This window comes from Pinus tabuliformis, chromosome J (genome assembly GCF_031772625.1).
Source record: "Pinus tabuliformis cultivar Carrire ecotype Pingquan chromosome J, CPIR1, whole genome shotgun sequence".
Classification (NCBI taxonomy): Eukaryota; Viridiplantae; Streptophyta; class Pinopsida; order Pinales; family Pinaceae; genus Pinus; species Pinus tabuliformis.
The window spans coordinates 862,651,215-862,663,575 of NC_142295.1; the positions used below are offsets into that span (position 1 = coordinate 862,651,215).

General features: G+C 38.6%; 1 protein-coding gene across 6 annotated transcripts in view; it reads right to left on the minus strand.

Moving 5' to 3' along the window:
- Positions 1–3,377: 3,377 nt before the first annotated feature.
- Positions 3,378–12,361, minus strand: part of LOC149229410 (lysine-specific demethylase JMJ27-like) — a 178,569-nt gene continuing 169,585 nt past the window's right edge. For 3 of the 6 annotated variants that reach the window (XM_089378633.1, XM_089378630.1, XM_089378634.1), the window contains 3 exons: positions 5,029–5,148; positions 4,811–4,881; positions 4,473–4,702 (listed from right to left, as the gene is read on the minus strand). In XM_089378633.1, the coding sequence (XP_089234759.1) occupies positions 4,606–4,702; positions 4,811–4,881; positions 5,029–5,148 (288 nt within the window). In that variant the 3' untranslated portion in view covers positions 4,473–4,605. Of the gene's footprint in view, positions 4,346–4,472; positions 4,703–4,810; positions 4,882–5,025; positions 5,149–12,361 lie in introns of those variants that run through there. The other 3 variants (XM_089378631.1, XM_089378632.1, XM_089378635.1) reach the window with 3 other exon arrangements.

Here is a 12,361-nt window from a genome sequence, read left to right on the forward strand (position 1 = left end):
CAACAAAATTACAAATAAAATTTTAAATAAACATAAGAAAAAAATGAAATTTGAAGAGACAATGAAATTTGAAACAAAGTTACAAACTAAAAAATACCTGGCATTTTAATCGTCCTATCAGTGATAGCCCTTTCAAAGCCAAATGTGCCACCTACCATCTTATATGTCTCAATTTGTTTAGAGATCTCTATACGTTGTTCTAGAGATCGCACCATCTTCTGAACACAGGATAAGAATCCATCCATGATCTCAGCATCAAAATCAAACCCACATGCATAAGAAAATGCAGGGTTCAGGAAAATCCCAGCAGCATGAATGGGACGATGGAGTGTGTTGTTCCATCGCTCATCAATCACTCCCCATAGAAGGAGTTGTTTCTGAAACCCATCATCTCTCTTATCATCATAGTAGGCCTGAATGGCTTCTTTGGCCCTGTCCATGGCTTCATACAAATAGCCCATTGCGGGCTTCTCACCATCAACCAACTGAAGAACCTTTACCAAAGGTTCAGTAACGGCGCACACCTCCTGCACTCCCGCCCAGAAGTCTTCCTGGTATGAAACTAGTCTGCATACAGCCTCTCCTTCTGGTTTGCGGCTCATTGACAAAGCACGCCACTCCTCTGAAAGAAACATTATATTCACATCCCACATAGAATTCAAGAGGGATTGAAGAGATATGAAACTCGTGGCAAACCGTGTAATGGCGGGGCGCACCAACTCTTTGTTGTTGGTGAATCTTCTCATCAAGCTAAGCACAGATGTATGATTATATATAAATTTTGTGATGCTTTTTTATGAGTCAACAATATCTTTGACAAAGGGAATTTTCCCTATGTCCTCTAACATCAAATCAATACAATGGGCAGCACAAGGTGTCCAAAATAAAGTAGGATGCATGTCCATCAGCATTCTACCAGCAGCAACATAATTTGCAGCATTGTCCGTTACGACTTGGACAACATGTTATTCACCCACCTCCAAAATAAACACATCCAGCAAATCACATAAAGTTCTTGCATCTTTGATTTGATGAGATGCATCAACAGATTTGATAAACATAGTCCCCTTGGGACAACTAACCAAAAAGTTTATAAGGGTTCTCCCCTTTTGGTCATTCCAACCATCTGACATAACAGTGCATCCTGTTTGTGCCCATGATGCCCTAAAATCCTCCAATCTTTGGGTGCAGTCACGCTTTTCATTTTGAAGAATCCGGCCTCTGAAATCATGATAAGAAGGGATTTTGTACCCCGGGCCAACACTGGCAATAGCATCAACAGTAGGTTGGAAAAATGGATTATTCCTTACAATGCTGAAAGGAATATCACTCCAGAGGAGAAATTTTGCCATCAACCTGTCAGCTTGTTCTTTATCAGTTCTTTTTAGCATTGAACCAATAGATGGTTGTGAACCAGGTGTGGTTCGAGGAACAAAAAATGATGATACAGCTACCGGATTGACTGATGCTGCAGTAGAACCAGTGCCACTTGGCCCACTTCCTTCAGCTGACCTTTTTAGTTGCCTTTTGAGTTGTTCTTTGGCCTCTCTAGTGTGCTCTAATTCTCCCAATGCTCTCATGGTTCTTTGGATAAGTTCAGGATTTGTATTTGTACAGGGCCCCACATCATGTCTAGGGATTTGTGCAAGGTGAAACTTCAACCTGTACACCCCCCGCGTATCTCCTTTCCACACAACTTGCAATTCAAGTTTTGTCTATCATTCGGAGCTTTAGGTTCACCATATTCCCAAAAAGGATCCAATTTCCTTGGCATGTTTGTTTTTGAACTTTGAATTTGCAAACCTATGGGAAAATAAGGATTAGGAAATAGGAATTTAGAATTACAATTTAGCATTTACAAAAATTACAAGTTACAAATTTCCAGAATCCAAATTTCCAAACCCAAGTTACCCAACCAAATGGCAAATGCCAAAAACAATGAAAAAACATAAACAATGTTTAAAAAAATGAAAAAAAAAAAAAAAAAATTGGTTCCCATAGTCATACCAAGTTACCCATCCCAAATCAATGAAAAAATACAAAAAATTCTTTAAAAACAATGAAAACAAAAGGAAAATGGTGCCCATATGAAGTTTCCCAGCGAAAAACAATGAAAAACATAGAAAAACAATGTTTTTAAACAAAGAAAACAAAAAAATTTAATCAACATACCGTTTCTATAGAGAAATCGGTGGTCTCCTCTTGAATTTGTCCTCTAAGCACTTAGATTTGGTCACAAACCCTCTTCAGCTGCTCTCCAACACCTCCTCCTCCTTCCGCGCGCGCCCACTGTCCAAATGACAAACAAAAAACCCAAAAACTCATTATAAATCGCGCTGCCGCGATACCCCGCGCTTTTTCCGGAAAAAATCGCGCTTTTTTCGGAAAAAAATCAGCAAAAAATAGCCGATTTTTTCGTGTAAAAAGCGTGATTAAATCGGCGAGGGGAAAAAGCGCAATTTTTTCAAAAAAGCGCGATTTAATCACGCTTTTTACAACACTGATGTTGACAGAAAGATGCATGGGTGGAGATAATACTCCCATATGTGTGCACAATGGTTGATCACTTCTGCTATGAAGCTAGTCCACTTTGCACCTACAGTCCTACGGTTAGAGCTGACTGTGGGGTGTGGTGTTGACATCATCTCGAAAACTGGAGGTACTTAGGTACAATGTACTGATGGTTGTTAGAACAAAAGCAATCTGGTATAGAATGAAAACCAGCCACATCAACAATCACGTCTGTGCATTGTGGCATTAGTTCAAACCTAGGAGAGATTGCTTAAGGAAAGATAAGAACCAACAGCCATCCTTAATCTGATCGTAGAATCTAGGTCATTGGAGGGCTCAATGGTAATGTCAATGGTAATTTCTTAGAAAAATATAAGAACTGGTGGCCATCCTTAACCTGATTGTCGGTTTGGGTTATTGGAGGGCTCAGCGGCAATGCCAACGGTTGACTTTGCGGCTGAGCCCCCCGATGACCCGAATCTACAACTGGGTTACAGTCACTGGGTACTGGCTAACCCTTGTAAAAGAAAACAAATTAGTCTTCATTTTTCCACATCAAGTAGGCCAGGGAGGGCGAACCCTACACAAAGATCTCTTTAATGATCCACATGACAGGTTTCCATACGATTGGCCTCAAAGCCTCGTTAATTACAAGAAGACCATTAAAGCCCATTGTTTCCGTTTGTTGTCTAAATCATCAAGCCTACCTTGTAGCCTTAAATACCACAATGTAGAGACAACTGGATCGCTGTGCCTTTCTTATATTGAACACAAAACTTTACTACTGTGTAAGATGTTTATGAAAATACGATGTGGGGATTACAAGCTAGTGTCCCTTTTAACTGTTATGCCTGCCAGTGTCCATGTGTAGTATATGCTGCTCAGAGTAACTAAGCAAAATGCAGCTCATATTCTTGAATCTTAACCACAAGGCTCTACCTCAGGTCCATAGGACTCCTCGTTAAGATCCTCAAGGTTTGTTGATGGTGCACGAGAGAGAAGCAGATATCCTCTTCCTCAAGATCCTCCTTTGCGCAGGGTGCAGATAAAATCTTCACTGTTAAGAAAATTGGAATTCATTAGTCGCAATTTGCCTTGGTGGTAACACAAGGACTGATAAACATAGACTATGTGACTTTCACATGTGGTTGTCTCACATGTTCGAGCTCATTTAATCTACGATTTTCCACTGCATATTCAAAAATATTATTTGTGGACTGGTTCCATATCTCTAACAGTTTCATTCATTTGCAAAATGCCTTTATTCATCGAAGTTTCCTTCCATACAATGGACAGCAATTAAAACTTTTAAACATCTCTTCATCTGCTCAAGACCTTTCCGACCACATCCCAGCTCCTTCATAATTTATAAAAGAGGCATCATGAACTCATAAAAGGCTCTCAAATTATCATCATTTTCCTTTAGGCATATGGTTCAAGCAACGGGACTTTTACAGATACTAAGTCAACATTGGCTATTTGTCCAATTGCCCCCCCTCATTTCTCAGCTTTCCATTTGCTTGAGCAACATCAACGAACCCCAATCAATTTTCCAGAATCACTGCACCTGGAAAGTATTTGCCTTATTGACTTCAAAGGAAGGAAAACTTGGAATAACTGAAATCAAATGGAATTGACCATATATACGGATGAAAAGCAACAAAGCTGAACTTCAGATTTCTCTGCAAAATAATGCTTGAATTTTGCATTCTCGATCTGTTTGAATAGATATTTTTTCATTATTCTATCTGAAAACAGCAGCCCGCCAAGTACATCAGCCCATCCCAATCAAATTTCTCAAAACACTGCACCTGGAAAGTAATTGTTTCATTTACTTCAAAATAAGATAAAATTAGAATAACTGAAATCAAGTGGAACTAGCCACAAGCACAAACAAAAAAGCAAGAAAGTTAAACTTTATAGTACTCTACTTATATAACGCCTGACTTTTGCATTGCCAATTTGATTAAATAGATAAAAGTCCAACACTTTTTCATTATACTATCTCAAAACTGCAGGTTGCTATATACATGAATTTACATTTTGGATGCAGCCAATCTACTTACAAGAAATGAATAAGAAGAAGATATCCAATCAACTGTCATGTTCTCTCTTCCGTTTATTCATTTTTTCCAGATTTTGGGAAACCAAGTCTGTCAAATTTGGGTTCTCTACTCCAAGATTCGCACCTCTGAAACCAATAGCATTATAAATATCCATGATCAATCTGAAACTAAGTTATTAAGGCAACTCAATACTCAAGAAAGAATAGCATAAATGAAACTAAAGTTCATCTTACTTTGGGTCCAATGTCAATTTCCGAATTTCTCTCACTGCTGAACTCGCTGCATAGAGTACCATTTTCTTTACCTATAGATGGTCACAAACACTTCCTCAAATTCATTACCTTGTAGAAAAAGGGGTAAAAAATTGCCGTTCAAAAAATAAAAAGCCACAAATTCCAATATTCAAAAATTTTCCAAACCATCTCCAAGACCCAAAAGCTTTACTGCCTACCTCTAACTTGTCCTCCTTGGCCTTGTGATTTTTTGGAAGCAAGCGGAACTCCTCAGTCAAACGAATGCATTCTTGGACATTCTCGGGTGAAACAAAGTCAAGTGCCACTTTTATACATGACTGTGGGAAACAAGTTAATAAATGGAAGTTCTAGGACAATCAAATTTAAAAGAAAGCTTCATAAATTCAAGAGAAGACCTTGACTATAATTTTACAAGTACAGAGAAAAGACCTTGAGAAAAACAATAATCATCAAAATTTCAATAGAAATTTCTAGCCAAACTCTAAAGAATGCCAGTAGCAAAGATCAAAGCATCAAGAGAAAAATGAAAAAGTTCAAATGTTTCATTAACATACTTACAAATAGGAAATTCAAGAGGCCCGGGTAATGCAGGAGCCACACATACTTGCATAAGCAAGCACTAGCAAAGTTTGTGTTTCAGAGGGATGGAGCTGCGTTCATGTTTTTAGTTTACTCGATGTTTCGAACTATAGACAAAGATCATCATAAAATGAACAATTTAAAGTTGTGATACCATTAGGAAAAGAATGAAAGGTTCAAATGTTTGGTTAACATACAACATAGGAATGACAGGCAGGAGTAATGCAAAAACCAAACATATTTACAAAAGCAAGCTCTAGCAAATTTTCAGTTACCACAAAGTTCAGGTATGGGAGGTAGATGGGAGCAGGAAGAATGGGACAACATCCCAGTACAGCTGGAAACTATTTCCCAAATTTCAAGGGACAGGAAAATAGGGCGGGCGATAAAAAAATGTATAGATAATAAAATAAATTTTTAAAGAACTAAATGAATATAGAAATTAAATTTTAATATTTAAAGATCTCAATTGTCAAAAAATAAAATACATAAACACCAATTAAAGTAACTAGAAGTGGAGTCTAGTTAGAGTAAGTTGCACTGAAATGGATACGGAAACGGGGTTTGAAAAAGATACGGTGATAAATAAATATTTCATATTACCATTCATCTTTTAAAATCTAGATTCTATATTTAAAAATAGTAAATACATAATCATCATCATCAATTCAGCACAAACAGTGTTATCTTCATTAGTGATTATTACAGCATTTAACATATCAAGTTTCTGCTTCCAATTTCAATCATCAACATCATCACCAAAATTAATAATGTTAAATTAATATGTATAAACTATCAGTTTAATATTTGATAATCTGCATTGTTATGAATGTTAAATAACAGGTCTACTGATGAACAGCCCTAGAGGCAGTTGTTAAATTACGGCTGATATTGTATTATGAACTGTTGTACGTCTATATCAATTTGAATTTGAAAACCAATACAATTTATCTTGTGATTGTGTAACCCTAAGGTCAAAAATTTTTCCTAGGGGCATTACAAGGAAACCCATGTACAATATGTAAAAGTTGAGATGCTCCAAAAAATGAGAAGAACAAGAGCATTAACCACAACGATCAGCCCTGTGAAATGGAAGCTTTGCTTGTTATACTGTTGCTGCTAAAATTTCAATATCTAAATCACCAAAAACACAAATTGAAAACCCATCATACAAAACCAATGTTCCAAGTTGCAACTTGTACAACAGATTTAAATTCAACGTGATACAAAAATAATGGATGAAAAATGATCATATTGTCCATGTTGGAAATAACACTGAGAGGGGGGGTGAATCAGTGTTATCAAATTCTTTTCAATATATCTTTCTTATTTATTCTTTGAATTATTCTTCAGATATTGACCGTTACTTTGTATGTCAGTACCATAAAATAATGAGCATAAACAGGAAAAACAAATAGTCACACCAAAGAACACCAGATATAAGGTGTAAACCTAATGTGGGTGAAAACCACCTGCTGCAATATGTCTCTATCTTCTTTCAATTAGAAACTCCTTTTACAATGATTTTGTACTGGTGCAGTCCTTTACCAGTACGCGGGCTGCAACCTGCAGAGAGCTACAACTCTCTCTCATTTTCCAGTCTCTCCTGGAAAGGACCACGATTCATTAATTTTCAAACTGGATCCAAGAACATCAAATAAACATCAAGTACATGTGAATCAACCAATTTCCTTATACAATCAATCCAATGAGCCACCCAAGCTTCTCAGAATGCTGTAAACAGAAAACCAACACCAGTAACCTAAACCCAGAACATAGCAGAAAATAGAAAACAGGCAGCCAACAAATATTTCAAAACAGGTGCACAACTTCACCAATATAATCCTGCGGATACCCGCACTTCACCTTCAGCTGCGCTGCGTATACCCGCACTTCGTCTTCTTTTGTACTGCGTACCCCGCACTGTACCTTCAGCTACACTGCGTATACCCGCACTGCGCCTTCTTCTGTACTGCGTACCACGCACTGTGCCTTCAGCTGTGCTGCGTATACCTGCACTGCGCCTTCTTCTGTACTGCGTACCCCCGCACTCACGCTGTAGATCGCCTGCGAACCTCTGATTAGGGCCAAATTAATAGTCCTCCAATGTACCACAGACAGTCAGATCCACAGATCTGATTATGCGCCCGAGAGATCACGACTTAGCAATAGATTCGCCTTTAAATTTTACCTTGATTTAGATCTAGCTTTTAAAACTGATAACCCAAAATTCAGATCTTAAGATATTCAAATTTCAAAGATGTCTCAGCCAAATGATCTCCTTCCCTATTTATAGTCAAGCCCTTATTCACACCATGGGACAAAACCATCGATAACCAATACAAGGGATCCAAACCGGGGCTAAATTAGATCCTATACCACGGGCCAAAACCATAGGATCATGAACGACGGGCTAGATACCACGGGCCAAACATAAGACACCCCACGTGAGCGCACTTCTCTGCCTTGAAGTGAGTGAACTAGGGGACCGCACTTTCTGAACGGGTAACCTGCGTGTATGACCGCACTTCATGAACGACGAGCCTACGGGTCCGCACCTTTTGAACCATTCACTTGCGAACCTCTTAATTTCCATCATTTTGAGAGCCTGAACAGAGTTTTGCCACTTGAGTGAGTTGCCATCAAGTACAACACCTGTATCATAGAGCCATACTAGAATCATAATGCCAACAATCTCCCCCTTTGGACTTGATGGCAATCTCAAGATCCTCAACGTCATTCTCCCCCTTTGACATCAAGGGCAAAGGGTTATGCTCCCCCTAAGAACATGCTCCCCCTGACTATAAACCAAATCTGCAAGGAAGAACCATAATCCACCAAACACCATAAATGACCATGAAAGAGATAGAGACATATTGCAACAATATTCCTTCTGTACTTCCTCCATAATGCCAACAATGCATTATATGCTCCCCCTGAACCTGTGCCATTCGATCTTCGACCAATCCGCAACCCAGCAAATGTACGCGTATACCCCAGATGAACCTTGCGTACAACCAACAATCTCTTGAAACAGAAGAGATTCAACAACAAGATGATGCATCAACAACCCCCAGCTTTTGCCTGAGGTATTCAAAGGTCTCCCTGGGCAATGGTTTGGTGAGTATATCAGCAACTTGTTCCTTAGAAGGAACATACTCCAACTTGACCTTTTGTTCAAGCACTTGTTCCCGGAGAAAATGGTACTTGATTGGTATGTGCTTGGTCTTTGAATGCATGACTGGGTTCTTTGAAATGTTGATTGCACTTGTATTATCACATAAGATGGAGATAGGTGGTATACAAGTGATTTGAAAATCTTGCAAGGTCTGCATCATCCAAAGGAGTTGAGTGCAGCAAGATGCAGCAGCCACATATTCCGCTTCAGCTGTAGACAGAGAAATCGAACTCTGTTTCTTGCTGAACCAAGATACTAATCTGGAACCCATAAAGAATGCACCACCACTTGTGCTCTTCCTGTCATCCACGCTTCCGGCCCAATCTGCATCTGTATAAGCATGAAGTGTGAGATCTGTATCTCTAGGATACCATAAGCCATAGTTTTGAGTCCCTTGAAGATATTTGAAAATTCTCTTCACTGCCTGAAGATGAGTTTCCTTTGGATTTGCCTGAAATCTTCCAACTATTCCCACTGCATGCATGATGTCTGGTCGGGTACCTGTCAAATAAAGTAGACTCCCAATCATAGATCTGTAGGTTGGTTGATGCACTGCTGCTGATTCATCATTTGCACTGAGGCTACATCCTGTGACCATGGGTGTACATACTGGTTTTGCATCTTCCATGCCATATTTCTTCAAAATCTGCTTGAGATACTTGGTTTGAGACAAAAAGATCCCTCCTTCATTTTGTTGGATTTGCAATCCAAGAAAATATGTCAGTTCTCCAAGTAAAGACATTTCGAATTCTTTCTGCATCACCAAGGCAAAGCTTTGACTCAAAGCTTCTTCATTGCTGCCAAAGATAATACCATCTACATACACAACAAGTATTAGCAATTTGTCATTTTCAATTTTTATATAAAGATTGCTATCTGCTGATCCTTTTGAAAAACCTTTTTGATGAAGATATTTGTCCAAACGATAGTACCAAGCCCTTGGAGCTTGTTTAAGACCATAGAGAGCCTTTTTCAGTCTGCATACAAGATTTGGATTATTTCCAAGAATGAAACCATCTGGCTGCTCAATGTATACTTCTTCTTCTAAGTCTCCATTCAGAAAGGCTGATTTCACGTCCATTTGAAATACTTTGAAGTTTTGAAAGCTTGAGAGAGCAAGGAACATTCGGATGGCCTCAAGTCTTACAACAGGAGCAAAAGTTTCTTCAAAATCTATTCCTTCTTGCTGGGCATATCCTTTACAAACAAGTCTGGCCTTGTTTCTAATTACTTCCCCATTTTCATTCAACTTATTCTTGAAGATCCATTTTGTCCCTATAACATTCTTATCCTTTGGTCTAGGAACCAACTCCCAAGTGTTATTCTTTTCGATCTGCTCAAGTTCTTCATCCATTGCTTTGACCCAACATTCATCTTTGCATGCATCTCTTACATTTTGTGGTTCAGTGGAGGAGAGTAATGCCAAATAGCTTGAAGCTTCTGCAATTGTTCTTCTTGTTTGTACACCTGCTTCTTTCTGCCCCAAAATCTGAGATTCTGGATGATTCTTCTGAACGTACCTTGATGGAGTCTTCTCTTCTATCCTTATCTGTTCCTCTGGTGCTCCTTGAGGTTCTTCTTCTTCATCATTCTGTCTTTGAGGGTAGTCTTCATTTTCTTCGATATTTTCATGATTTACTTGCCTAAGAATGTATCATTTTTCATCAACCACTACATCAATACTATCAACAATTCTTCCAAGTCTTTTATTGTAGCACTTATATGCTTTGCTGTGTGGAGAATAACCAAGAAGAATGCCTTCATCTGCTCTAGGTTCAAGTTTGCCAAGTTGCTCATCAGTATTCTTAATATAGCATTTGCTCCCAAAAATTTTGAAATGCTTTACCGAAGGAGTCTCACCATACCAGAGCTCATGAGGAGTTTGAGTGCTGTTCACTCGGACATTTGTTTTGTTGAGAATAACAACCGCAGCATATGCAGCTTCACCCCAGAAATTTGTGGGAGTTCCTGACTCATCAAGCATAGCACGAGCCATTTGTTGCACTGTTCTATTCATCCTTTCCACCACTCCATTTTGCTGAGTTCTAGCTGTAGAGAATTCCCTTCTTATCCCATGTTCTTCACAGAAATCGAAAAATTCATTTGAGGTAAACTCCCCACCTCTGTCGGACCTGAGGCACTTAATTTTGTAACCTGATTCATTTTCAACCAAAGCTTTGAAGGATTTGAATTTTTCGAATGCTTCGTCTTTGTGCTTCAAAAGTCCTAACCAAACAAACCTGGAGAAATCGTCAATGAATAATATCAAGTATTCTTCTCCTCGAGGTGACCTTGTCCTGAAAGGACCACATACATCTGTATGGACTAGTTCAAGAGGCCTGCTGGCTGATCCTTGCTTCTCCGGGAAGTTGGTTCTAGTTTGCTTACCAAACTGACATGATTTGCATATGGTGTTGTCTGGAATTTTGATATCTGGAAGACCACGAACTGCCTGATATTTGCATGCCTTCCTTATTTGTGAAAAGCTTAGATGCCCCAACCTCCGGTGCCATAACCAATGTTCATCATCCTTGCTCAAATAGCATTGTTGTTGTCCTTCTTCAAATATGTATAGATTATTTGGAGTTCTTCTACCTTTGATCACTGTTTTCCCTGTATCAAGATCATGAACACTACATCCATTTGATCGAAATATTACCTCGGTTCCTTGATCGCACATCTGACTGACACTCAGAAGGTTATGCTTCAAGCCATCAACATACAAAACATTTCCAGCTTTGACCTTTTCTTTCAACTGAGATGTGCATTTTCCTTTTATAGCTACAGGAGTATCATTTCCAAAAAAAACTTTATTTCCCTTTTCTAAAGCAGAATATGATTCAAGTTTTTCTTTATCACCTGTCATATGCTTCGAACATCCACTGTCGATGTACCATAGATTTTCCTGTCCCTCTGCATAAAAGGCTATCCCACATCTTTCTGATTGTGGTTCCTTTATTCTCCATGTTCTGGTGCATGAGGCTTGTTCCTTTGTCTGTTGAAACCTACTCGTACATTCAGAATCTTCATGACCGAAGTTATTACAAATAGAACATTCAATTTCATTTTCAAGAGCCGAAAAGTTGTTATAGGTCCTCTTTGTAATCCCAGTCATACTTCTTTGTTTTTGAGCTTCTCTAGTCATGATTGTTTTATATGCAACACATTGAGCTGCTTTGTGACCAAAGTTATGGCAAGAGAAACATTGGCCATTGAAGAAACTTCTGCGGTTATCAAATCTATCGGCCAAATGATTGTAATTTCTATTGTCATCCATTCTTGAAACAAATTGAGAAGATTTTACCTGCGGCTGGTTGTAGCTTTTGTTCATCCTTAAGACAGATTGCCCCTGGTTTACCTGGTAGTCTTTGTTGGTTCTTGATGTAATTCGTCCCTGCTTTAACTGGTGATCTCCATTGTGCTTTTGCTCATTCCTTCTTGCTGCATCAAGATAACTCTTTGAGGTGGATGCTTGAGATGTTTCTCTATTATACCCCAGACCTGTTTTGTTTAGCGGAGAACGCTGTACATTGATGATCTCATCCAGAGTTTCAGATCCTTTGACAAACTTAAGATTGACAGCCTTTGTTTTCTCAATTTCTTTTCTAAGGCCAACAATTTCACATTCTAACTTTTCAAGAAATTTTTCTTTTTCATCAATTTGAAATTGTAGAGTATCAATGATCACATTCTTTTCTTCTATACATGTCTTGAGTCTAGAAATATCTTCATAAAAGCTATCCACATCTATAGCATCCATGTAATCATCATCT